The following is a 27,013-nucleotide window of genomic DNA, read 5'->3' on the forward strand; positions in this document are numbered from 1 at the left end:
TCTGTAGGGACGCTTCTGGCAGATGAAATTCCAAACTGGAGAGCTGCTGAATAAAATGCTAAATAATTAAAAAAAACACAAAAAAAATAAAAAATCAAGGCCAGTTTGCTAATTGTCTCAGAATACCACTGCCTACATCATACTAGAAGATTAACTTAAAGGTGAACAACATGATTCATTACTGCACATCCATTGCTCAAGTGCCTGGTGGAAGCACTTTTACACCACTCAACCAATGATTGGCATTAAATTGGGTGCATTGTAATATTAGACTTGGGTGAAGCTGCTCTTCTATTCATAAACACAGTCTACTGTTGATAATAGTTCTTGTGTTGATGTTGGAGAGGAACTCAGTAGTTAGGACTTGAATGATTTCGAAGTATTTGCATTTTTTTAAAAAGATTCAGCAGACACTGAAAAACATTCTTCTTGGTAAAGAATACTCTATGTAAAAGACCAGCTTTCAAAGTAAGCTCAAGTAGAAAAGCTAAAAAGCAAAATCTTGTGCTGAAAGTCAATGTGAAATAGAATTTCCAATACCCTGTACACTAACCTTGTTACCTTGAAAGTAGGCTGCTTACTTTTAGCTAAGCTTTTCAGTCAAGCATCATTTTCTGGTAGATAATAAATCTTAGATAAATTTTCATTTGAATTGCATTTTTACTCAATTTCACATACTGTCACACTGTTTAAATTGAATTTATAATTTAAACTAGATAGAAATGTATCCTGCATCCAAATTTAGCAGCTTTTTGTGGATTTTTTTTATATTGGATTGATTATTCCTTTCATATTAGCCTTTTTTAAGAACAATTTTGAGTTAGTATCGATAAGCCATGAAATTCAATGAAGAGCATTCAACTGTAGGTTAAAGGAGAACTAAAGCCTAACTAAAGAAGTAGCTAGAAATGTTGTACATTATGTTTTGAGCTTCTGTACCAGCCCAAGGCAACCACAACCCTTTAGCAGTAAAGATCTGTGTCTCCAAAGATGCCCCAGTAGCTCCCCATCTTCTTTTCTGCTGATTCACTGCACATGCTCTGTGCTGCTGTCACTTACTGAGCTTAGGGACCCACTCACAATATACAGTACATATAGAATAGAAATATAAGGCTGATTAGTAATTAATACAGATAATCACTGCATATCAGCTCAGAAACCAGTGCAACTAGCATCAGAATTTAATTATCAGCCCTGTAGCATCAGTTTATATTACAGGCCAACCTCATTTTCTGCTTGATAATTTGCAATGACCCCTAAGATTAGCTTCTCAACAGCTGCTCAGAGCCCACTGAGCATGTGAGTGTCACAGACACTTTCCAAGATGGTTTTTTCTGTGACAAGTTTGAAGTCCTGGACCTGCTGCTATTATGATGCTGAAATTTTAGGTTGGAGCAAGAGGAAGGCTATTGGGCCAAAACATGTAGCGCAAGACACTCCTGCAATAAACACATTTTGATGGAATAAGATTTGTTGTGATCTCCTGGTATCTTTTCTTAATATTTGGAATCGTTTGCAACACATATGGGAGTGACAGCCTGTTGAAAAGCACCATAATACATATTGGACGAAAGGACAAGTCTGCTTTGATTGGTGCAAGAAGCTCAGTATGTAAAATATGGCATTTTTAACCATATTCCTTTTTAGGGTTTAGTTCACCTGCCCAAGGCTGTTTGCTTTACTATATGATAAACAAACTCCCTTTAAAGGGCATGTAAAGTCTAAAATAGAATAAGACTAGAAATGCTGTATTTTTTATACTAAATATAAACATGAACTTACTGCACCACAAGCCTAGTCAAACAATTAATTTATGCTTTCAAAGTTGGCTACAGGGGGTCACCATCTTGTAACTTTGTTAAACATCTTTGCAAGACCAAGACTGTGCACATGCCATAAATAAAGCTGCTTGAGTTCTGCATGGCTGGGAAGTAAGGCGGGGGCTCCCCCTACTGTTCATAAGTATAATTGTTTCCCTGCTCAGCAGTTAGGGACCATATGACAATTCCTATCCACAGCAGTAAATGAAGGGGGAATTTCACTGCATGCAGTCAGTTTTCTTATAAGTACGGTACACATTTTTTAGTTAAAGTATATTGGAGATAGGTTTCTTTTTCATTAAAGAAAGTAAAAATGGGATTTTATTTTTTTGACTTTACATGCCTTGTAAACACCAGGGCAGCAACAGCCAGCTAGAAAAACCTAAAATAGCTTGTGTTAGGGAATATGTTTGTTGCTTTTTACATTTCTAAACTGGTTTGCATTTAGGGGACATTCTTCTAGCGGTGAAATAGTTTTTCACATTTCTTTTTCAATGTTACCTATTCATAGATCATCTGTTTCAAGTTCATAATAGGCTGAGTCAGCCTCCTCTAGCATCTTTGGCTGTGGGAAAGGAAACTATAGATAATACATATTCACTAAAATGCAGAATAATTTGAAAATAAAAACGTGCTTTGTTTATAAAGTACAGACAAATATATATATATATATATATATATATATATATATATATATATATATATATATATATATATATATATATATATATATATATATATATATATATATAATGAGATTACCTTACTTCTTTAAAGGTGTGGCTTTTTGAAATTAATTATTTTATTTTTCTTCCAGTAATTTGTCTAGTTGGTCTTGGACTGGTAGTGTTCTTCTTCAGCTTTCTTCTTTCAATCTTCCGATCCAAATACCATGGATATCCATACAGGTAAACGTGACACATTAAAACATAGTTACATAGTTACATAGTTACATAGTTAAATTGGGTTGAAAAAAGACAAAGTCCATCAAGTTCATCCCTCCAAATGAAAACCCAGCATCCATACATTCACCCCTCCATACCTTCACATAAATTCTATATACCCATATCTATACTAACTATAGAGTTTAGTATCACTGTAGCCTTTGATATTATGTCTGTCCAAGAAATCATCCAAGTCATTCTTAAAGGCATTAACAGAATCAGCCATCACAACATCACTCGGCAGTGCATTCCACAACCTCACTGTTAGGGATGTAGCGAACGTCGGAAAAAAAGTTCGCGAACATATTCGCGAACTTGCGCAAAAATGCGAGCGGTTCGCGAACGGTTCGCGAACCCCATAGACTTCAATGGGAAGGCGAACTTTAACATCTAGAAAAGACATTTCTGGCCAGAAAAATGATTTTAAAGTTGTTTAAAGGGTGCAACGACCTGGACAGTGGCATGCCAGAGGGGGATCAAGGGCAAAAATGTATCTGAAAAATCTGCCTGTGTGTGCTTGGAAGAGATAGTGTAGGGGGAGAGCTGTTAGTGATTTCAGGGACAGATGATAGTAAGTTTGCTGGCTAGTAATCTGCTTGATACTGCTCTGTATTGGAGGGACAGAAGTCTGCAGGGATTTGAGGGACATTTTAGCTTAGGTAGCTTTGCTGGCTAGTAATCTACTGTTCTCTTTAAACAACTGCCATACGTTGACCTTGTAGGCATTGTTTGCCCAGTTTTTTTGGACGCAGCCACTGAAGCACAGTTGCCAGAAAAAATATGCCATATAAATGCTGAAAATAGTAATTTTTCGCCATACGTTGACCTTGTAGACATTGTTTGCCCAGTTTTTTTGGTTGCAGCCACTGAAGCACAGTTGCCAGAAAAAATATGCCATATAAATGCTGAAAATAGTCATTTTTTGCCATACGTTGACCTTGTAGGCATTGTTTGCCCAGTTTTTTTGGACGCAGCCACTGAAGCACAGTTGCCAGAAAAAATATGCCATATAAATGCTGAAAATAGTAATTTTTCGCCATACGTTGACCTTGTAGACATTGTTTGCCCAGTTTTTTTGGTTGCAGCCACTGAAGCACAGTTGCCAGAAAAAATATGCCATATAAATGCTGAAAATAGTCATTTTTTGCCATACGTTGACCTTGTAGGCATTGTTTGCCCAGTTTTTTTGGTCGCAGCCACTGAAGCACAGTTGCCAGAAAAAATATGCCATATAAATGCTGAAAATAGTAATTTTTTGCCATATACGTTGAGTCAACGTATGGCAAAAAATGACTATTTTCAGCATTTATATGGCATATTTTTTCTGGCCTCTGTGCTTCAGTGGCTGCGGCCAAAAAAACTGGGCAAACAATGCCTACAAGGTCAACGTATACACTACTACAGCGGTGGATACGGATTACGTAAAATATATGAATGCTGCTTGAAAAAAAGTAACTCAAGTGGTTTTTCTAGAGACGATAATATTATCAATATTTAGACAAAATGTGAACAAGCTCACACAGCTAGATGGCGGGTTGAAGAAAACAGTGTGCAAATAATGCCTACAAGGTCAACGTATACACTACTACAGCGGTGGATACGGATTACGTAAAATATATGAATGCTGCTTGAAAAAAGTCACTCCGGTGTTTTTTCTGGAGACGGTAATATTATGGATATTTAGACAGAATGTGAACAAGGTCACACAGCTAGATGGCGGGTTGAAGAAATCAGTGTGCAAATAATGCCTACAAGGTCAACGTATACACTACAACAGCGGTGGATACGGATTACGTAAAATATATTATGGCTGCTTGAAAAAAGTCACTCCGGTGTTTTTTCTGGAGACGGTAATATTATGGATATTTAGACAGAATGTGAACAAGGTCACACAGCTAGATGGCAGGTTGAAGAAAACAGTGTGCAAATAATGCCTACAGGGCAAATAATGCCTAAAAGGTCAACTTATACACTACTACAGCGGTAGTAAAATAAAAAAAAGTAAAATAAAAAAAAATGAATATTAAAAAAAAAAATTAAAGTTGGTGCTGCTGAACTACTAGGAGCAGCAGATTAGCACACCAGTCCCACTCCCCAACACTGCTAGACTAATAGCACTGGGCTCTTATAGTAGTAGTAGTAGTAGTAGTAAAACAACAAAAAAATAAATAAAAGCAGTCCTTACAAGGACTACTGTTATTGCAGCAGTCAGCAGATGAGATCAGAAGCAGGACAGCTGCCCACTGCAGCTACATACAGAGCACTGCAGTAGAAGGTAGATTACTAGCCAGCAAAGCTACCTAAGCTTAAATGTCCCTCAAACCCCTGCAGACTTCTGTCCCTCCAATAACAGAGCAGTATCAAAACGATTACTAGCCAGCAAACTTTCAACTGTCCCTGAAATCACTAACAGGCAGCAGCTCTCTCCCTACACTATCTCTTCAGCACACACAGGCAGAGTGAAAAAACGCTGCAGGGCTTCGGTTTTTATAGGGAAGGGGAGTGGTCCAGGGGAGAGCTTCCTGATTGGCTGCCATGTACCTGCTGGTCTGGGGTGAGAGGGCAAAAAAAAGCGCCAACAATGGCGAACCCAAAATGGCGAACGTCGCGCGACGTTCGCGAACTTCCGGCGAGCGCGAACACCCGATGTTCGCGCGAACAAGTTCGCCGGCGAACAGTTCGCGACATCTCTACTCACTGTCCTGACTGTGAAGAACCACCTACGTTGCTTCAAATGAAAGTTCTTTTCTTCTAGTCTGAAGGGGTGGCCTCTGGTACGTTGATCCACTTTATGGGTAAAATGGTCCCCTGCTATTTGTCTATAATGTCCTCTAATGTACTTGTAAAACATATATATAGCATATATGTTGGCGCTATATAAATACATGTTAATAATAATAATAATAATATCTAACATATATAGCTTGACTACACTGGTGTTTTGCCATATCCTGTTCACCTTTCATGCCACCATTTTTTTTTATCCATTCTAGGGGTGGTCAGTGGGTGGTTTGAAAAATGGTCATTCTTGGCATTGGAAACAGGTGCTAGTTGGTATGCCAGCAACCTGAATTTGTCCTGCAACAGCATCCAAACAAGCTACCAGCCCAAAGCATGAGCCCATAGCTACTTATAACCCCAAATAACAAATGTGTCTCACAGGGTAAAACGCCCATTGAGCTCCATCATTGGGCAGTGTGTCTGATTAAGAAGGCATTTTAAAGAAAAATATATTATTTCGTTTTTTTGCTAACACAACAGATCCTTTACAATTTTGCATCATAGGGTTTCAATTGAAGGGAATTCGTTCTCTTACAACCAATGTCGTATTAAGTATGGATCACTGACTTCACCCATTTTATTTACTGAACATCTAAAGAAAGAGGAACAGACATAGGTTGATAATATACAGTAGCTTCATGGTTTGCACACCATATTTGTATAAACTTTTAGTAATAGGCCTGCATGCCTGCATTATTTTGTGGCGATACTATTATTGTTTTATTTATTGTTTAAACAATTGTTACCATTAAAACTATAGACTTTACCTCTTTGCATCGTTGTTGCAAGAGCTCATCCTTATCATGCAGCAAGCACTTCTGTCTAGGGTCTGGCTGTGCACCATGCCATATACTATATGTCCAGATGATAATGTGACATGGTCAAAATGAGCCAGACTACCAGATCTGGGCATTTATGGCTACTTTTGAACACTATTGTCTGGAGACTGACATTTTCTGAGAAGCTGTGCAGCACACCATTAAGAAGACAACATTACAAAATGTTCTTAGGGTCCCAATATAATTCATTTGTTAGTTATGATGTTAATATAGAAGTCTGTGGAAGTTTCCACAAAAGGGAAGCTGCAGCCTTGGTAGTGCACAAGCAACTTGTTATTAACCTATAGTTAGACTTTATTGTCCTCAACAAGCACATTATATTTTTATACATGAAGTTCTTTGCCAGGTTTTGAGTTTGCAGGCTGCCCAAGGCACTTTAATCTGAAAATACAAAGGCTGCTCTTTTACATTAGTATCTAGTACATTATGTTCACTGCCAGAGCAGGTTAGCAGGTTGCACGGGGGAAAAGAGACAATAAGAGAAAATATCATTATGTTGGCAAGTATCAGAAGAATGACTATACTAACCTAAAACACAGAGATCAAGAAAAGTAATGTTGATTTTTAAAAAGAAATATATCCAGAATGCTCAGGAGCCAGGGCTTTCCAGATAACAGATCTTTCTGTTATTTGGGTCTTCATACCTTGTCTCCTAAAAAATCATGTAAACATGAAATTAGCCCAATAGCCTAATTTTACTTTCAATAAGCATTAATTATATCTTATATCTTAGTTCAGATCAAGTACAAGGTACTGTTTTATTATTGCATTATATCATTTTCATTATAATGTAGCCTATGAGCTGATTAATAGGTTTCTGGATAACGGATCCCATACCTGCTCTGTATATAAAAATGAAATACATGAGCATGGCTATTAGTCCACATCTACACACTGCCTTTCATAACAGGTATAAGAAAAGGGCATGATGGTTTTTGCTTATTGATATTACTATGGTAATGCTCCATGATAAAGACAGAGAGTTAAGTCTTGGAGATCTTGAGGGAGAGTTTCTGTAGGTTGAATTTCTGTAGGTTGAATTCAGGGGTTGAATTCCAGAATCAAGCTGGCCCGACACAATAAGATCCTCTTGTTTGGCTAGGTTGCCTAAGGAGCATACCTTTGCCCAATTTGGCCACCTACATTCTGGGTCAAATCTGGCTGACCAATATCTCCATATGTTTTCATTCTATATTTAGCAACATAGTATTCTAAGTAGGTGTTTCCATGAATTAACTCCATTTGCAGTGTAATTAATTGTTCATTATAGGGCTTCTAAAACATTTATTTTTGTAATTAAGAAAACCCATCATCAAACTTTATCTAAAATGTAAAAAAACTTTTTAATGGTGTTTCAGTTTTCCAATTAGAAAGTTTTTTACTCCTCCAAATTCTTCACCCTTCAAAGTTTATTTGCAAATCATGTAAACATAAAATAAATCCAATAAAATGGTTCTGCTTCCAATATGGATTAATATATTATTATTGATTGAGTTTGGATCAAGTACAATGTACTGTATTATTAATACAGAGAAAAAAGGAAATCATTTTTAAAATGTTGGATTATTCGGATAAAATGGAGTCTATGGGAGATGGCCATAATCCAGAGCTTTCTGGATAACAGGTTTCCAGATAATCCCATACCTGTTTAAGCCTTGTGCAGGTTTCATTGTGTGCCCATGTAATTTATTTATCAGAAGAACAGGCCAGTGAAACATTTACCACTTGCTGGTTGGTCAAACCTACAGTATATGCCCTTTGTAGCTGTTGCTCTACAGAGCAGTTACTCTCACTCAGTAAATTGGAGAACATTTGCTTAATTGAATGATCATTCGCTCTGGAACTTCCTATTTTATGAGTGCACTACATTACTAAAAAAGCCAAACATATAAGACTTCCTTTACCAAACCGCTAAGAATGCATTCCAAGAGACACCCATATACTCCTACTCTCTCTGAATGCAGATGTGCAACTCTTGAGTTCAAAGAGATGCGCTGCATAAATGAAGCCCATATTATTTTCAAAGTAAATAAAACCAGACTATGCAGATTGATGCTACAGTATGGTGGGACGCTTAAGACAGCTTTAGCATGGCAGGTTGGACATCCCTATAGTGTATTAAAATATAATGGGGACACATCCCTTTCCTGTCCAGTCCACATCTGTCCTGGTTGCAGCATTTGTGTAGATGCTATGGGGTTAACATAGTCTTTTTCACTTATCACTGCTCAGCTATAACACATGCATGCATTGACATTCACATGTTGCCTTGATATTTGGCTTGCAGGTTCCGTACGTTCATTTTAAGCAGCAGTAGACTATTCAGAGCTACCTATTATGGCACAGTTGCAGTTATCTGAGAATTGTTGACTTCCTACAGCAATTAGTGGAAAGTGTTTTGTGTTTAAATGTAACTGTGAGTTTATCACACCACTTGTTCTTTGCATAATGTCTGCACTGTGATGAAATGCATGGCCCTGATCTGTTGGCTGATAACAAATTCTGATTTTTCTTTCAGTTTCTTAATTAAATAAACTGTATCAAGATTCTCAAGATGTCAGTGTCTGCACGGAAGATAAAGTATTTCAGCTGGTATCAGTAGAGTTCATTCTTCCCATTCCAGTTATTGTCTTATTGTACATATTAGCTTGTTGTGCGGCTGCTGGTGACTGTCTTTTATGGTGTATTCAGAAAAAGATGTCATTTTGAATGTATATGAAACTTTGTTATTTATACAGTTTGCTATTTCGCTGTAAGAAAAAGAAGTTGCACTTGGAATTAAATATCTCGTTACTATAATAACTCTGTGCTGCTTTCATTTATTCATTAGACTAATTGCGGGGGGGAGGACAAACCTTAGAACACCCCAGAAATGTCAGGTTATAATGTTCCGGCTTTGGTTTAAGCAAAGAATGTGTGGCTAACACTTAGAAGCCGGCATGGGACGTGGCTTGAAAGGAAAGGGTTAGCGGGTTATTAACTGAACTCTGAATGCAAAAATCACAAAAAGTTTGTGATTTTATTTTATAAAATAAAATTTTTCAGAATTTAGTAAACCTAGAGGATGGAAAAGTCTGAATCAGAATATCCAGCATCTCAGACCTGTCGAGATTGCATATACAGGGAGAAGTCACAATGATTTTTTGATAATATCAAAACATTTGCAAATATCAGAGCTTTCGGGGGAAAATTTTGAAAAAAATGTGAAAATCTGTTTATTTTCCCGCAAAGCAAATTTTATAATAAATAAGCATTAAAAACCCGAGCAGATTTGAGCAGAGATTGTAGCAGAAAATATTGAGATAAATTCGGACTTGATTAAAAAAAACCCTTATGTATACTTACCGGTGTAAGATATCCTGTCTGCGTAGTCCCGGTCTTGATTACAGGTCTTGAGTGGCAGCTGTGAATAAAGAAGAGGATACGAGGATTGGCTGAAGGAGGACATGTGACCGTGGCAAAGGGGTATTAAAAGGTAGATTGCGGTGAGATTTAGGGGCCAATTCATTAACTTTGAGTGAAGGATTCAAAGTAAAAAAACTTCGAATTTCGAAATGTTTTTTTGTCTACTTCGACCATCGAATGGGCTACTTCGACCTTCGACTACGACTTCGACTTTGAATCGAATGATTCAAACTAAAAATTGTTCGACTATTCGACCATTTGATAGTAGAAGTACTGTCTCTTTAAGAAAAAACTTTGACCCCCCTAGTTCGCCACCTAAAAGCTACCGAACCCAAAGTTAGCCTATGGGGAAGGTCCCCATAGGCTTGGCTAAGTTTTTTTGGTCGAAGGATATTCCTTTGATCGTTGGATTGAAATCCTTCGAATCGTTCGATTTGAAGGATCGTACGATCGCAGTATTTGCGCAAAATCCTTCGACTTCGATATTCATAGTCGAAGGATTTTCATTCACAGTCGAATATCAAGGGTTAATTAACCCTCGATATTCGACCCTTGATGAATTTGCCCCTTACTGTCAGTCGGTGAAGATCGTGGAAGGAAGAACATTGCCAACATGCTCTCCAGATTTGTTCCCACCCACCCTGATTTTGTTAGACATATATGCATATTTAAAAAACTTATTTATGGTCGCAGCATGGAGGAAAATTGAGTTTTTGTTGAGTAAAAAGAATTAAAAGGCAAAACGATATGGGGATAGTCGGCCAATGAAAGCATTGGGCTGGCTAAATAAATACTAAAAGACACGGTATGTTGAAAATTGGTTATTAATAAATAAACTGTGGCCATTCTCCAACAAAGCAATTTGTCAAGAGTGTTATTGGTTGTTTGTTATTTTCATTAATGAAACATACCTTTCACATGCAGTTGAACTCCCATCAGAAGTTAACATTTTATAAAGCTTTCTCAAGACATTCTGATACAATGGCCAACCTTTGGGTATTCTGATATTTATCCTCTGAAAAAAGCATGCGGCCCCTGTTCTTTCCATGGTATGTGATCATTACTAACATACAATCCACACTGTCTTTTAGTGAAACCACAAAATAAATATACAGAATGGTTGCTGATAAAACTGCTATCAATAACAATGCACCACTGTTGAGTTGGGCTCACCACTGTGTGTTGAGTTGTGTGCTCAGTGTATCTCAAAATTCTAGATTCGGTTCGACTGGATCCTACCCTTTTTCAGCAGAGTTTGAAATCCAAGTGCCTGACCGAATTGATCCAAACTATTAAAATCAGGTGACTTTAGATTCGGTAATTTTTTACAATAATTTTTTGTGCATGCTTCACATGCATATTTGAATGTTGCTCACGGATATAAAAGGTTGGGGACCCCCTGCTCTAGAGTATTTGTCTGTCAGGGCTGTCTTAAATGGATGCAATTTAATGGAATGCAGCCTCAAGAGGTATGGGACCTGTTATCCAGAATGCTCAGGACCTGGGGCTTTCCGGATAACGGATCTTTCTGCAATTTGGATCGTCATACCTTACTGTAAGTCTACTAGAAAATCATGTAAAGGTTAAAGGGGAACTATCGTGAAAATGAAAATTTAATATATGCTTCATCATACGGAAATAAGAAACTTTCTAAATACAATAAGTAACATATTCCTTGCTGTTTCTGAAATAATCATGTTTATCTTCACTATCCCTCTCTCAGCATCTGTTTCCCTTCATTCTGTCTTCATGCAGCAGTTGGGTGTCAGATATTCAGATCTAGATCCAATATATCTTATAGGGGGGCTCCTTTTGCCTAGAAGATGTATTAGAGCTCACTCTATTAAAATCACCAGACATCAGGTCTCTCTACATGCAGAACTTGTGCAAAAGGCAGTTATTTTGTTAGATTTTGTTTGTACTGGAATTAGTTATTTGAATGAGCTCTAATACATCTGCTAGGAAAAGAAGCCCCCCTATAAGATATATTGGATCTAACTGTCAATGAATATCTGACACCCAACTCTTGCAAGAAGACAGAATGAAGAGAAACAGATGCTAAGAGAGGGATAGTGAAGATAAACTTGATTATTTCTGTATTTACTGATTGTATTTAGAAATTTCAGTATGAGGAAGATTATATTCAATATAAATATACGTGATAGTTCCGCTTTAAATAAACCCAGTTGGCTGGTTTTGCCTCCAAAAGGATTCATTATATCTTAGTTTGGATCAATTACAAGTTACTATTCATATTATTTGAATAAAATGGAGTCTAAGAGAGAGGGCCTTTCTGTTATTCAGAGCTTTCTGGATAATGGGTTTCTGTATAATGGATCCCATACCTGCATATAGTTATATATATATATATATATATATATATATATATATATATATATATATATATATATATATATATATATATATATATATATATATATATATATATATATATATATATATATACACTTTATTAGATAGTCCTAAAACATGTCATATAGTGAATAGTTGGCCTACTGTATAAAACCAGGATAGAGAGCACAGATCCAGATGAAAGAAGATCCATGAACAGTGGAATTAAAAAAAACAGCTATTTGCATCTAATTTTGGCTTTTTATTTTATGACGTATGCGCTTGCCAAGACCAGAACAAGATGATGAGCTTTTACACAAGTTGCCCAGGCTGGTGCAGTTTTTAGCAAATAGGAGCACTGGACCAGAATGTCAGGTAAGAGATTCCAACCACTAGAGAGTGCCTAAAGGTGGCCATACACGGGCCGATAAAAGCTGCCGACAGACCGAGTCGGCAGCTTATTGGCCCGTGTATGGGGGCCCCCGACGGGCTTCCCCGATCGAGATCTGGCCGAAAGTCGCCAGATCTCGATCGGATGGGGTTAAAAATCCCGTCGGATCGCGGCCGCATCTGTTCGTTGATGTGGTCCCGCGATCCGACCGCCCGTTTGCGAATGTGAAGGATCCGATCGTTGGGCCCTAGGGCCCACGATCGGATTAGCCCGATATTGCCCACCTCAAGGTGGGCATATCGGAGGGAGATCCGCTCGTTTGGCGACATCGCCAAACGAGCGGATCTATCCGTGTATGGCCACCTTTACTTATTGGAACTGCCACTGACCTTGTGTTACTTATGAGATTCCATTTGTACACCTAAAACAGTAGCTAGCAGGCCTACAAAGAATATAATGATGATTTAGTATAGATGGAAAATGTAAGGAATAGTGATGGGTGAATAAATACGGCAGGTGCAAATTTGCGGCGAATTTCCGCATTTCACTGCAGGTGAATACATTTGTGAAAAATTCGCCAGCGTAAAAAATTTTTGGACGTGCGTCAGAAAAGTTGCTTTCGTCAAAACGGTCACACGTCAACATTGTTTGGACACCCATTGACTTTAACTCTGGCGTCAAAATTGATGCAAGCATCAGAATTGACGCAGGTTTTCGTGTTTCGCAAATTTTTCCCGGACAAATTCGCCCATCACTAGTAATAAACACTGCAGCCCTTTAAACTGTTTTACACTCTCTTATATTTTGTACTGCAGTGTGGCTAACGTACAACTTTCCTGTCTTGATTTGATGTTCAAAGTCATTGGAAGTCTGTGGCCTAATCACAACTGTATTGCCAAGTTTAGGAGACTAAAATATATACTGTTGGTGTTGGGCAGGAAACGAATACCTAATTTCAGCAAAACTGCTTTCTTTGATTTCTTTGATCTCTTAAAAACAATATAACACAATTACTGACAATTTTTTTTTACCGCAATGCAGGAGCCCCACATCTAAGAGCCAAATATTTTGTCTCTTTTAAACTCTGAAATAAGAAATGATCTTTCACATTAAATCAGCCCTGTAATTGACAAGCTTAACTGCTTGTGCAACATAATTGCTTTTATGTTAATACCAACGGTTTAAAATATTGGCTTATTTGAAGACCATTACGCACGTACTGTAGCTCAAAGCTGTGAAAGTCATCTATATTTGTATTAAAGAGACTAGAAATTTCAACTCAGTTTAACATTATGAAGTATTCTTTCTAATCCTACAAATTTATTAGAAATATGACAAGCTCCTAGCCTCCTGTTGTGTGTGATAGTACGCTTGTCAGAAAATGACCACAGGACAAAGTAACAAATACAGGACAAAAGAAAACAATAGAGAGGCTAATGTAACACAAAGTATTGTTTTTAGTGACCCGTGGAGCACGTCAGCATGTGGCAATGTGCCCCAGTGTAAACTAAGGTGGAATCAATTCACGGAATTTTTTGAGAGGGACCTACAGGTACCACAGGTTCTTTATTGTATTGACATTTCAGTTCATGGACCAATGACATTTATTAAGATGCTGAATAGTGTGTCTCTTCCCTTATATAAAAACTATAGAAATCTTGCCTTCAAATTGACCTTTCCCAGGAGCAATGATAAAACGATTCCTGGGAACTGCAGGACTGCAAATAGGGAATCCTGTTTACTGCAAACCTACCTGACATTTTTGACCATAAATGGGCGAATTAGATTTATTCAATCAATACGGTTATTAATGATTGTCCTAGGCTTCAGGAGTTCAATACCTCTAACAATACCCATAGTTGGTTACATTTTTATCAGTACAGGCCCATATGAACATTGTGTGCTTTCATACTGTAGATGATCGGTCTGGATTGGATCAGTACAGGATGATTCAGAATTGATTGATCCATAACAATCATTAGTTTATTTAGCCCAGAATATGGAAACTTCGTTTATTCAGATAAGTGGGATGTCATGGATAAAATTACAAAACCTTATTGGCTGAAAGAGGTTCCTAAAAGAACTCAATATTGTTATACCACAGTGGACTTTACGCTGTGAGCCAATAAATAACTTGTGGGCACATGAAATACAAGTCCAATGTACTGCTGATTTGCTTAGAAGCAGTGACTAGTGATGGCCGAATAAATTCACCAAACACAAATTCATTACCAATTTCGACATTTCACCGCAAGCGAATTCATTTGCAAAACTGCAGCGACAATTCGCAGGCAAAAAATCCGCTGTGTCAAAAAAAAAAGGGTCAAAGTTGTCACTCACATTAAAATTGTAGGTCGAACACCCATTGACGTTACTGCATTTCGACCAAATAGTCGTTCGTATAAAAATTATTTTGCCGCCCATTGACTTCAATGTGTTTCGCACAGATTCGCCCATCACTAGCAGTGGCCTTAATACACACAGTGCAGCTATACAAAAATCTGAATTTCAGTTTATCGCATACCATTCATACATATAGATTGTATCAGAGGAATTCTTGGACACAACCATATTGAGTGATTTATTTAGGGTCTCTATATGGATGGGAATCATGGAAGCACTTACACAACTACAGTATATTCCATTGGTGGAGTTTTAGCTGCTTACTGTTTATTCAGTGACTTCTGTACAGGTACAGGAAAAGGAGATTTTAACTAACTTTTTCCCTTTATCTGGAGTCACCTGGCCTGCAAGATTCATCCACACTAAGCACTTCCATCATAACAAGGTTGCCAGAAGCTCTGTGTAACAACCTCACCTGGTGGTCTAGTGGGGGGACGGCAGGGACGCCAGTCGCCCCCTGGTGGGGATGCCCACTGCGTCGCTCAATCCTTAGGCTGCAGGTGCCGGTTCCTTATGGCGCGTGATTTAAAGGCGCAGGCGCGCCGGTGTGATGACTCCCGCGCGCAATGGCGCGAAAATTCAATGGCTCAATAGGATTTCAGAACTTTGCCTGTTATAGGTTTTTCCTGTGGTGTTTTGAGTTCCTGATTCTGATTCCCTGTTGTGACCCTGCCTGGCTATTGACAATTCTGAACTCTTGTATCCTGACCCTTGCCTGAATTCCGACTACCTCTTCTGCTTAATCCTTTTGATTGTTCTCCTGGTTTTGACCCTTGCCTGCCTGACTACGCTTATTCTCTGCCTGCCTCGACCCGGCCTGATCTGACTACTCTATTGCCTAACGCATTGTACCATGACCTTCTGCCCAAAGACTTTGCTTTACAGTTGTGCCCCTCTGCCTGTCCAGAACCCCTCGCCTTGCTCCTCTCGTTATAAGACCTGGCGGCATCTGAGTAGCTGAGGGCTCCTCCCGAGGCCAAAGGCGGCTGCTACAGGCAGAGCCGAGACCAGGGTGCTTGGCATCGGTTCTAGATTTAGGGTGCCAACCATGACATTCTGCTCATTGTACTTCTGGGAACTTCCAATTCTGTGAACGGGTTCCTTACTTACATTCATTGGGGCAGTCAAACCAAAGGTCAGACTTTAAAGGAGTTTCATTCTACCACATTAATAAAAATGATTTAATTCTGAATCATCTTACAGACCAGTGACCCCTGTATGTCCCCCATAAACCCCTTTAGTTAGTTTGTTGGCTATAACAGAGCAAATAAAAATAACTTTTTATTCAATCAAGGTCATTTTAATATCCCATTTGCCAAAACAGATGGGATTAAAGTGTATATATACAGTTTATCCATACTATAAATCTGTATACGTTTGGTATCTGAATATTCTGCAAGGTATGTTAGTTTTTTTTTTTTTTAAATAAACCATATTTACAGCATGCTGGAAAAACAGGATAATCATTTACAATCCTTGAGGATCCCAGGGAATAAAAATGTTCTGCTGTAAACGACTGATATAAATCCTATTAAACAGCGTTACAGTTCAAAAGTTGAATGTGCTATTTTGACCACTTGACAACTCTTAACAGCAATGCAATAACAATGATTAATATAATTACAGTTCTACTGTGAATGTAATTCTGCTTTTGCCACATACTGCAGTGAAGTATAGTATAGAGATGGGGCAGCTTTTGATTCAAAATGTTTATGTGAAATGTGAAAATCATTCTACTTGAGATTAGTGATGGGCGAATTTGGGGCGTTTCGTTGAGAAATTCACGAAACTGCACCGGCGTCTCGTTTTTGACACCGGCTTCCTTCTTGATTCCGGTGTCCGTTTTTTTGGACGCCAGCGTCCGTTTTTGGCGAAATTGCGCCGGCGTCCAAAAAAACAGATGCCGGCGAATCTAGGGAATTCGCCACGAATTTGCGCCTGCCGAATAAATTCGCCCATCACTACTTGAGATTAGAAATTTTCGATTGTTTTTTATTTGTTATTAACATACTTAAACTCGCCATTTAGAATGTTGACTTTTTTTTGGCAAGGGAGAATAGATGTGTGATTTGTGCTTATTTATTTATCTACATTACCTTTTGCAAGTCCATATTTATTCAGCAAAAAACAGTGGGCAAACTTGCACCTGGGCAGTAACCCATAGCAAACTATCAGTGACTGGCTTTTTTTTTTAACCAGCAGTTGCAAGTTGAACAATGAAAGCGATTATTTGACCACTAGGAAACCCACACATTTTCAAGATAAGTGGGAACAAATGAAATGCAAGTATTTTTTCCACAAATCTTGAAAAATGTGTGGTTTTCTTAGTTTTTTAAAAAAGCTCTAAAAATTCAAGATTAAAAAAAACACAAAATACAAAACTTCACCAGGTAAAAGATGTTGAGGTGCTATAGTCAATTGGAGCTGCGCTGATCCTATTGGATCTGGCATTGTCTGAAAATTTTTCCAGAGCATACTGTACCTTCATTTCTACTATAATTATAATTTCTGAATTTCTGGAAGGTAGCAAGACTGGCTCACTTAAATATCTCTGTTTAGATTCGCAAATAAGGATATTTTTATTTATATTTATGATTAATAAACTTCTTTTGGTTTTGTCATGTTTTCCTTTCAGTAACTAACACATTTTATTTTGAAATATTGTATTTTTACATTTACAAGCGTTTGCATTTTCTTTATTTTCATAACAGTTCCTATTGTTAACGATAGTCCGCGTATAAATATTCAAATATTTCTTTACACCGTGACAGATTTTATTCTGAAGCATTTCAAACCACAGTGTTCTAATATTCCTGATAGATCTCATCAACAACCTGTTTAAATGTCCTCCTACTTTGTCAGTTTTGTCAGGCTATGACTTTGGCTTGGCTACCGTGCTTGACAGTTGATAAAATCCTTCACAAAATAATGATCTCCAGAATACCTACAGTATATGAGTGGCAAGAAAGCCCAGAATTAAAATTGTTAAAAATTAAAACATGCTATTAAACTGTAAGAGATCAGAAAGAGAATGTTCTTTTTTTCGAATATAAACATTCACTGTAATAAAGCCGTGCTCCGAGCTGCCACGCATTTATTGTTATTATTAACATGTATTTATATAGCGCCAACATATTGCGTAGCACTGTGTGCAAGTTGTAATTTTATTTAGTCAGATTTGCAAATGAATCATGTTTGTGAAGATGTTTGTATATAAATAATTGTGCTAGGACAATCTCAACTAACCATGCATAATAGTGTTTGGACTGATCTTACTCTCTGTAAGTGTAGTTTTTCCTGGTTATAACTCACAGCCAGCACACAGCAGAACCAGGCAAAGGTATTATGGCAGCCTAGGCAAGTTCATCAATTGGCAACACCACCAGTAACCACACACCCAACCTCACCAAATTTTCCCAGCACAGTTCTACCCCAGCATAGGCACTCATCACCATACTCCACCCCCCAGATAGTCACAGATAGATAATGGTTGCCTGATATTCGTCAAGACAATGTGCAAAGTAAAATGTCAGTTCTTGTCAAGTCAAATTCACACCACTGTCACTTGGGATTGCCACCTTTTTCTTCAGGTCTTACCAGTTTATGATGTAGGGGACAGGGGTGGGACAGAAAGGGGTGGGGTTATGATGTTTCAAGGAGGGTTATGATGCTCGCCTCAGACAAGAATGGACTTTGGTTTAGGAAAGCAGGGAGTGAGCTTTGAGCAGATAGTATGTCAGCCACAGTGGAAAAACTAGGAATTTTGTACTTAGCAGTAAATAACATTGCCAGTAAGCTGGTAACACCGGCTCCCATTTAGACTGGTATTTTACCAGCTAGGCCAATGAATTACCTACAGGTTGGCAACTGCACTGAATGTGGTTATCGTCTGTGCATATCTTTAAATTTACAGACTCAGATCAGATGACTGAGAATTAGAATGCCTTGATAAAAAAAAGAGCCCACCAACCCCCTTCCTGATTTTGGTATAGTCAAACCAGCTCACCAAACTCCTGCTACTTATACCCCATCCAGCCATCTGAATGACATCATGTGCCAGTCAGTGAGCTTCTGAACCAATAAGGTACAGGCGAGAAGTGGTGGAGTAGACTCCCAAGTAGCAGTAGAATAAAACAGAATATCGATCACACTCCAGAGAGGATTGGGTGGGCAGAGGTGCAGTTCTCCCTTAAAATAAGAATATATTTTATTAAAGGTCTAGTTTAAAAAAAAATTTCCCTCAATGATTGTGCCCTAGGTAGGTGCCTTCTCTGCCTATCCTAGTTCCTGCCCTGGCAGGAGTTGTAAGCCTTAACATTTTATATATCTTGATATAGTATTGAGATAAACTTTCTATAGGCTAAGGGTTGCAATATCATGCCTCTTAGTGCTCATTTAATGACCTTTTGTAGCATGGGTTTGAATGCAGCCTGCACCTTGCCGTAAATAAAGAACAAGTTGCAATATTGCGGATGCGACACAGCCCTTTACAGTAATGGGACTTTTTATCCAGAATGATCAGGACCTGGGGTTATCTGGATAATAGATAATTCTGTCATTTGGATCTTCATACCTTGTCTACTAGAAAATCATGTAAACATTAAATAAACCCAATAGGCTGGTTATACTGCCAATAAGGATTAATTATATCTTAGTTGGGATCAAGTACAAGCTACTGTTTTATTATTACAGAGAAAGAGGAAATAATTTTCAATCATTTTTCTATTATTTGATAATAATGGAGTATATTGGAAACGGCCTTTTCTTTATTCAGAGCTTTCTATATAACGGATCCCATACTTGTACTTAATGCCTGGCAAGGTGGTAAGTACAGGACTGCACATTACTGAGTACTTTTGCTTGCAAGCCCAAATGAATATAACAGACCCAGACTTACTTAGCACAGAACTGGCAGGTAAATATGAAAATATATGAAATATGAAAGAGGAGTCTTGTGCAAGTGTCTGGCCTGTAGAAACAAAAATTGTTCCTAATTTTGTGTCCGATAAGGGTGTTACAGGGACCTCTGTATGTCAATTCTACAATATTATGTTTTTTTTAAAATAAATGTTTAATGCGGAAATCTTTAGGAAAGGTGAGAGAGTTTTACTTGTCTTTCCTTCAAACCTAGAGAAAATGGCAGGCCATCGCTAATCTCTTTTGTAACTAAGAACCGTTGAGGTTGTAATAAATAATGTGTCTTAAGGAGCAACAGCTGTCCTGATAAGCAAACTATCCTCACAGGAGAACAGGTGCAACACAAAGATGATGAGTTCTTCTGACAGATCCACCTGTGCTATCTGTTGCTCCATCTGTGTTCTTGTGTAAAGATCTTAGAAACACGACCTCCTCAGCTCCTATGGTCTATGGGAGATTAGATTGATTCTACACTAGATTCAACTGTTGAATAGTTGGTGGTGATTTATTTGGTCATAATATTTAAAGCTGGAGAAAAAACAATTGCAATACAATTTCAAACACAAAAACTTCCACACCTGCATAGTGTTCTTTTCTCTGGAAAGGGGCTAATTTAAAGCAAATCATTTGTTGACTTCCTATAGTAAAATGGTCAGCCTAATAAGTAAAAAGGGGTTTTGGGTAGTGACGGGCGAGAATTTCACAGCGAATTTGCCTGTTTCGACGTTTTTTAGATGCCGGTGACTGTTCCAAAAAAAGAACGCCCACTGACTTTAATGGGCGTCGGCATCAAATTTGACGCCAGCGCCCATTTTGACACAGATGAATTGCAAATTTTTTGACATCTATGTTTTGCAAATTTTTTGCCAGTTTCGAGAATTTCACAGGAAATTTGCGATATTCGTGGCAAAACATGACAAATTCGCCCATCACTAGTTTTTGGTCATGTCAGCTGTGGCCAAGTTAAGCCTCTCAAATCACTCAGTACTGTTGATTATTGTTCACTTGGAGTAGCACATGCTGCTCACTTAAGATACCAGTTATTAAATGGGTAAATTACAAAAATGTTTTCTTTTTGAAACATATTGCAGATTGAAAGAATCACCATCATAATGAATTGTTTATTAAACAAACAAAAAAAGAAAAAAATTATAAATAGATAGATAGATAGATAGATAGATAGATAGATAGATAGATAGATAGAAGGGCCAATGATACACTGTAATGTGTACAGTGTATCATTGGCCCAGAGGCTGATGACCACTTTCTGCCACACTTCAGTACAGTGTTGGGCAGAGGATGGATATTCCTCTTTTGTCTTCCACTTCAAGAGGGAGTGGATGTTGCTGGGAGCCAGGGACTTCGGCCCCAGTAAAAAGAAGGGTGATAAGGCCCTTTCTCTGAAGAGAGGCAGATAGAACTAGTGAGCAAGAGCAGCCTGGCTCCTACTAGGAGGGCTAGCAAAGGGGAAGTTCTCCCTTCAGGCAAGACTGGCCTGTAGTATAGGGATTGCAGCCTAATAGAGATTTAGGTTATGTCATTTCCCTGATCAACCATGTGAGGATCCAGGTCACAGTACAGAGATCCTGAGGGTGCATCTGTCAATGTGGTACGTTATCTCCACAGTGATGTCACAAGGTAATGGCTCTGAATTTGCTTTGCTATAACCTTACTTATATGTAAAAACTTCATTTTTTTATGCGTATGATATCCCTGATTGTTCTTTAAGAGAATTTCTGTTTGTTCAAGAACCTTCTAGCGCCCAATTATTTTATTTACTCACACAGCACAAGTGAGGTGTAGTTGCACAACACCATTCCTTCACCCTGTGAACTGGGTGCTCTGACTGTTTCCAGCTGGACAAGGTCTAGTGTAGCCTAGGGTTATATACATGTACAATATACAACTGTTCAGTTATTTTCTTGGAAATAGACACTTCCAGCATGGCCTGTCCACTAATTGAGGTCTCTTCTAAGCAGAGCTGTTAAGTGTCTTATCTTAAATAGGATTTTCTAATATCATGTAAGATTCCTTTTATCTGTGTGCCTTGGCTATTGAGCTAATATATGATTCTATTGGTATCTATAGCCTTACCTAGTTAGTTCCTTCTTTACTGCTTGTGACTTTAAACCTTTGTAACACATCTAAAATAGAGTAGCCATATTATGTTTTTTGCACTTAATCATCCATATTTAAATTGCACTCACCATTATTATTTTAGCAACGTTGTCTATAATGTATATAGTAATGTACAATGTATGTTAATGTTCATCATTTATATACTGCAAGAAAGATTTAATTGAAAGATTGAGTGACACCTCTATGGAAATGATTAAATATAAAAAAGTAAGATGTTGTCCTATTTCTTGCTTATTTAAGAGCTTGAGAAAAGCCAAAGCTAAAATAACTGCTAAGGGTGTAGCTTATGAACCCGGCACAGTGTTCATTCCACATATGCAAGGTTTCTTGGGTCACTATACTGCTGGTTTATTTTGTATTTAACACCCTCAGTGCCAGGAATGTTCACACTTGATTGCATTAAATGCCAACATTTTTTTCCTTACATTTTGTGCTGTTTTTTTAGTTTTGATATACAAATGTAAATTTACAAAAATATAACTGGTTTGCAAAGCCCCAATGTCTCCCATATGCCAGAACCAAATGGATAATTTTAAGGTAATTTCTAACAGTACACCAACACATTTTCGAAGCACCGTTCCAAAAACAAATATACATTAGATTGCAAGGCCAAAAAGACTAATAAGGCCAAATAAAGACTAATAAAGACTAATAACAGTAAGTTGACTACCGAAAATATACAAAATACGCGCTTTTAAAACATTTCTGAAAATTGTCTCTATGCTTTCACTTTCCAGCATCATAAATACTGTATGCATGCCAATGGTCTTTTACACAGTTTTTTGCTCAGTATGCATATACAATAGGGGGCCCATTTACTTAGCTCGAGTGAAGGAATAGAGGAAAAAAAACTTCGAATTTCAAATGGTTTTTTTGGCTACTTCGACCTTAGAATGGGCCACTTCAACCTTCGACTACGACTTCGAATCGAACGATTCGAACTAAAAATCGCTCGACTATTCGATAGTCTAAGTACTGTCTCTTTAAAAAAAACTTCGACCCCCTAGTTCGCCACCTAAAACCTACCGAAGTCAATGTTAGCCTATGGGGAAGGTTCCCATAAGTAGTTTTTGGTCGAAGAAAAATTGTTCGATCAATGGATTTTTCGTTCGATCGTTCAATCGGACGAATTGCGCTAAATCCTTCGACTTCGATATTCAAAGACGAATGATTTTAATTCGGCAGTTGAATATCGACCCTCGATATTCGACCATAAGTAAATTTGCCCCTACATGTTGTCCTATTTCTTGGGTGGTGGCATGTAGACAACACAAAATTATTGAATATGAATTTTCATGGCTGACACCTTTAGGCTTATTTATTATTCAAATCTGTTTGTTTGTTTTTTTGTTTTACTAAAAATAAACACTAATTTGTAAAAAAAAAAAAAAAAAAAAAGTTTTAAATTCCTCAAATTTTATATTTATCATTTTTAATGGGCCAAAGAATTTGAAACACATGCACTGAAACATTGCCTATGAATTCAAAAACTTGCATTGAAAAATTGCCTTAAATTTGCCATAGACAGCTCCCATTGACTTTTACATGAATTTGGCGTCTTTAAGTTCCCAAAATTCTACTTTCAAAGTCAAATTTGAAAGTTTCATAAATAGATATCATACTGTTTGAAATATAGTACAAACAAGTTTTTGAAAACATAATTCTATTTCCATAGTTTATAGTGCAAAAAAAAATTGATTTGTGGAAAAAAAAATTCTGATTTAAACATTAATAGATTACCCCTCCTTGTGTTTCAAAACTAAATCTTCAGATCCCAGAAAACCATATACAGTAGTGATGTGCTGGACAAGAAAAAGATGACCCACACTCGACCCTAACCAACCCGCTCCCAACCCAAACACAACAGGACCCGGCCTGACCAGTTCATCTCTCAAGTCACAAAAAGGGGTGGGAAGAGCAGGCGCCTATAAAAAGAAGTTTCTGGATGTAGAAGCTGTGCATAGTAAGGCCATAAATACTGCACAAATGTTGGCCTGAACCCACAGACTGGTGGTTTTCAGGCCAGCCTACACATCACTAGTATACAGTTTTTTTTTTAAAATGTACTTTTTACAAAGAATTCAAGATGATTAACTATAATCCTGCTTTACAACCACAAATGCAAGTGTGGCACACTGTCATTGGCTTGATAATTAGGGGCCAATTCACTAACTTCGAGTGAAGGATTCGAAGTTAAAAAACTTCGAATTTCGAAGTTTTTTTTGGGCTACTTCGACCATCAAATGGGCTACTTCGACCTTCGACTACGACTTCGAATCGAAGGATTCGTAGTAAAAATCGATATTCGAAGTCGAAGGATTTCAATTCCTAGTCGAATATCGAGGGTTAATTAACCCTCGATATTCGACCCTTAGTGAATCGGCCCCTTAGTGTATGTATTGATCCTATTTATTAAAGGAGAAACAAACCCTTACTAGAAAAAACCCCTACCCCTCGAAAAAGACCGAAAAAAGAATATGGCGCTCCTGAACTTCCGAGACCAGATCTGCACGTAGGGGTAAGTAAAAAATTAGGGGCAATTAGGCTGTGGGGGGAGGAGGGAGGTTGTTCTACGCAGCACTGTACAATACTGGGATTATTCACTGAACATGAAGATTACATGCAATATTAGAGCTTGCAATCTAAAAAGGAGTAGGTCTCTGGCACAAAAGGTCTGGGAATATCAAGATCAGAAGTGGTATATAGTATATACTGAAGTATTGCTAGGCTATATGCAACCCTCTCTAAAAGAAAAGTTCAGAAATCAGCAGTAGGAAATCTGGTCATATGGCTATTGGTAAAGACCTTATTCACGTTGTTTGTAGCTTGGCATATCATTTACATAGCTGTTGTCTACATTCCTGCTGTGATATATAGTGAATAAAGTACCCCCTCTTGTAAAATATAAGGATATTATAAGTTACAGAGGAGTTTCATGACCATATAAAAACACGAGACTGAAGGCCGAGTGTTTTTCTACAGGTCATGGAACTCCGAGGTAACTTATAATATCCTTATATTTTACAACTGGGGGTACTTTATTAATTATAATACACAAATTTTAGTGAGTCATGTGACAGAAATTACATCACTACTCACAGTTTATAACTGATGACATCACTACTCACCGTTTATAAGGATATAATTTACAAGATATTTATGGCTTTTGTGTATTATATAGTGGATAATGTACCCCCTACTGTCATTTATAAAGATATTGTGTCACCCAGGAGTTATGTGACCATATAAAAGCACGAGGCCAGGGGGGTCTGTGTCAAATTCGTCGGCCTGGGGCCCCTTTTATAGACGGCGCGTTCTGATGTCACGGAATTCCGATGTGACTTCTAATATCCTCATATTTTGCAACTGGGGGGACTTTATTTATTATAATACACACGTTTCAGTGAGTCATGTGACCGTTTATAACTGATGACATTAGAACTCACCGTTTATAAGGATATACTTTACAGGATATTCATGGCTTTTGTGTATTATATAGTGAATAAAGTACCCCCTCTTGTAAAATATAAGGATATTATAAGTTACCGAGGAGTTTCATGACCATATAAAAACACGAGGCCGAAGGCCCGGTGTTTTTATATGGTCATGGAACTCCTCGGTAACTTCTAATATTCTTCTAATATTTGCAACTGGGGGTACTTTATTTATTATAATACACAAGTTTCGGTGAGTCATGTGACAGAAATGACATCACTACTCACCGTTTATAACTGATGACATCACTAGTCACCGTTTATAACTGATGGCATCAGAACTCACCGTTTTTAAGGATATAATTTACAAGATATTCATGGCTTTTGTGTATTATATAATAATAATTCCAGCAGTCTCTTTATTTGACATGTATATATAAAAGTTTTTTAGACAAGAAAGATTTGCTCAGATAGATCTTTCTTGTTCAGAGTCTTCCAGAATGGCTTATTTTCTCAATAAATTCAAATTATATAAATAAATTCTATAAATTGGAGATCCATATCTCCATAATTCCCTTCAGGAAATGGGGTCATGTTGTTTGCTGATGTTTACAGCTGGTACCTATGTAATGTGAATCTGCTGCTTCATATCGGGAAAGTAGCTTAATAATAAAACGACATTTCATTTCTAAAGCACGATAAAGATGCATTATGAAGGTCAGGGCAGGCTAAAGGGGATGCTACAGAGATTTAATATTTGAAAAATATGCTAGCAATAGATATAGCAGATGTAATGTACTTGATAAATCACTGTCAGTATGACAATGAGAATGGCATAGCAGTGCAGTAATAGAAGCCCAAAGGAAATTGAGGAAATTGAAGATGAATGATATCAAACAACACTTTTAATGGAAAACAACTTGGATAAAAATACTTTCACTACTACAAGCTGCAAGTATGAGCCATAACATCTAAAAATAACAATGCATTGCTTACATGGCAGATTCATCCTGACATACAAGTACATTATCACTTTGGACAACTTCTGTCTGTTCAGATAGCCAGTATGTCTGTGCTCACCTTTGAGATCAGTACTACACAGTGTATTGGATATAGGCACAGGGTCACCATATGAAGGCCCAGGCTGAGGGCAGCAGAATATAGGTGTGGGGGGGGGGGCAGCAGGAAAGTATTATCAAATTGTATCATTTAGAGTAAGACTAGGATGGGATTGAAAAGTATCTGTATGACATTTACAGTATTTTATTCAAGTCAGCATTTCAAAACAATTATGTGCCCTTTCTAAAAACAAAATCATACAAATTTGATTGTTTTATCAATAGTTTCATATATAACTAATAGGGATTAAAGGAAAACTATCAAAATGAATACTTGAGCAACAGGTAGTTTATATCAAATTAAGTGACATATTAAAGAATCTTACCAAACTGTTATATATATTAAAGTAACCTTTGCTCTTTTACATCTCTTGCTTTGAACCGTGATGGTCTGTGTGCTGCCTCAGAGATCACCTGACCTGAAGTACTGTAGCTCTAACTGTAACAGGAAGAAATGTGGAAGCAAAATA

General features: G+C 37.6%; 1 protein-coding gene across 1 annotated transcript in view; it reads left to right on the forward strand.

The window, feature by feature from the left end:
- The window catches only part of LOC108706602 (tumor suppressor candidate 3), a 107,313-nt gene extending 98,130 nt beyond the window's left edge, over window positions 1–9,183 (forward strand). The window contains exons 9-10 of the mRNA XM_041579489.1: window positions 2,638–2,728; window positions 8,903–9,183. Coding sequence (XP_041435423.1) covers window positions 2,638–2,728; window positions 8,903–8,918 — 107 coding nt within the window. The 3' untranslated portion in view covers window positions 8,919–9,183. The remainder of the gene's footprint in view (window positions 1–2,637; window positions 2,729–8,902) is intronic.
- The last annotated feature ends 17,830 nt before the right edge of the window (window positions 9,184–27,013 follow it).

This window comes from Xenopus laevis, chromosome 1S, assembly GCF_017654675.1.
Source record: "Xenopus laevis strain J_2021 chromosome 1S, Xenopus_laevis_v10.1, whole genome shotgun sequence".
Lineage (NCBI taxonomy): Eukaryota > Metazoa > Chordata > Amphibia > Anura > Pipidae > Xenopus > Xenopus laevis.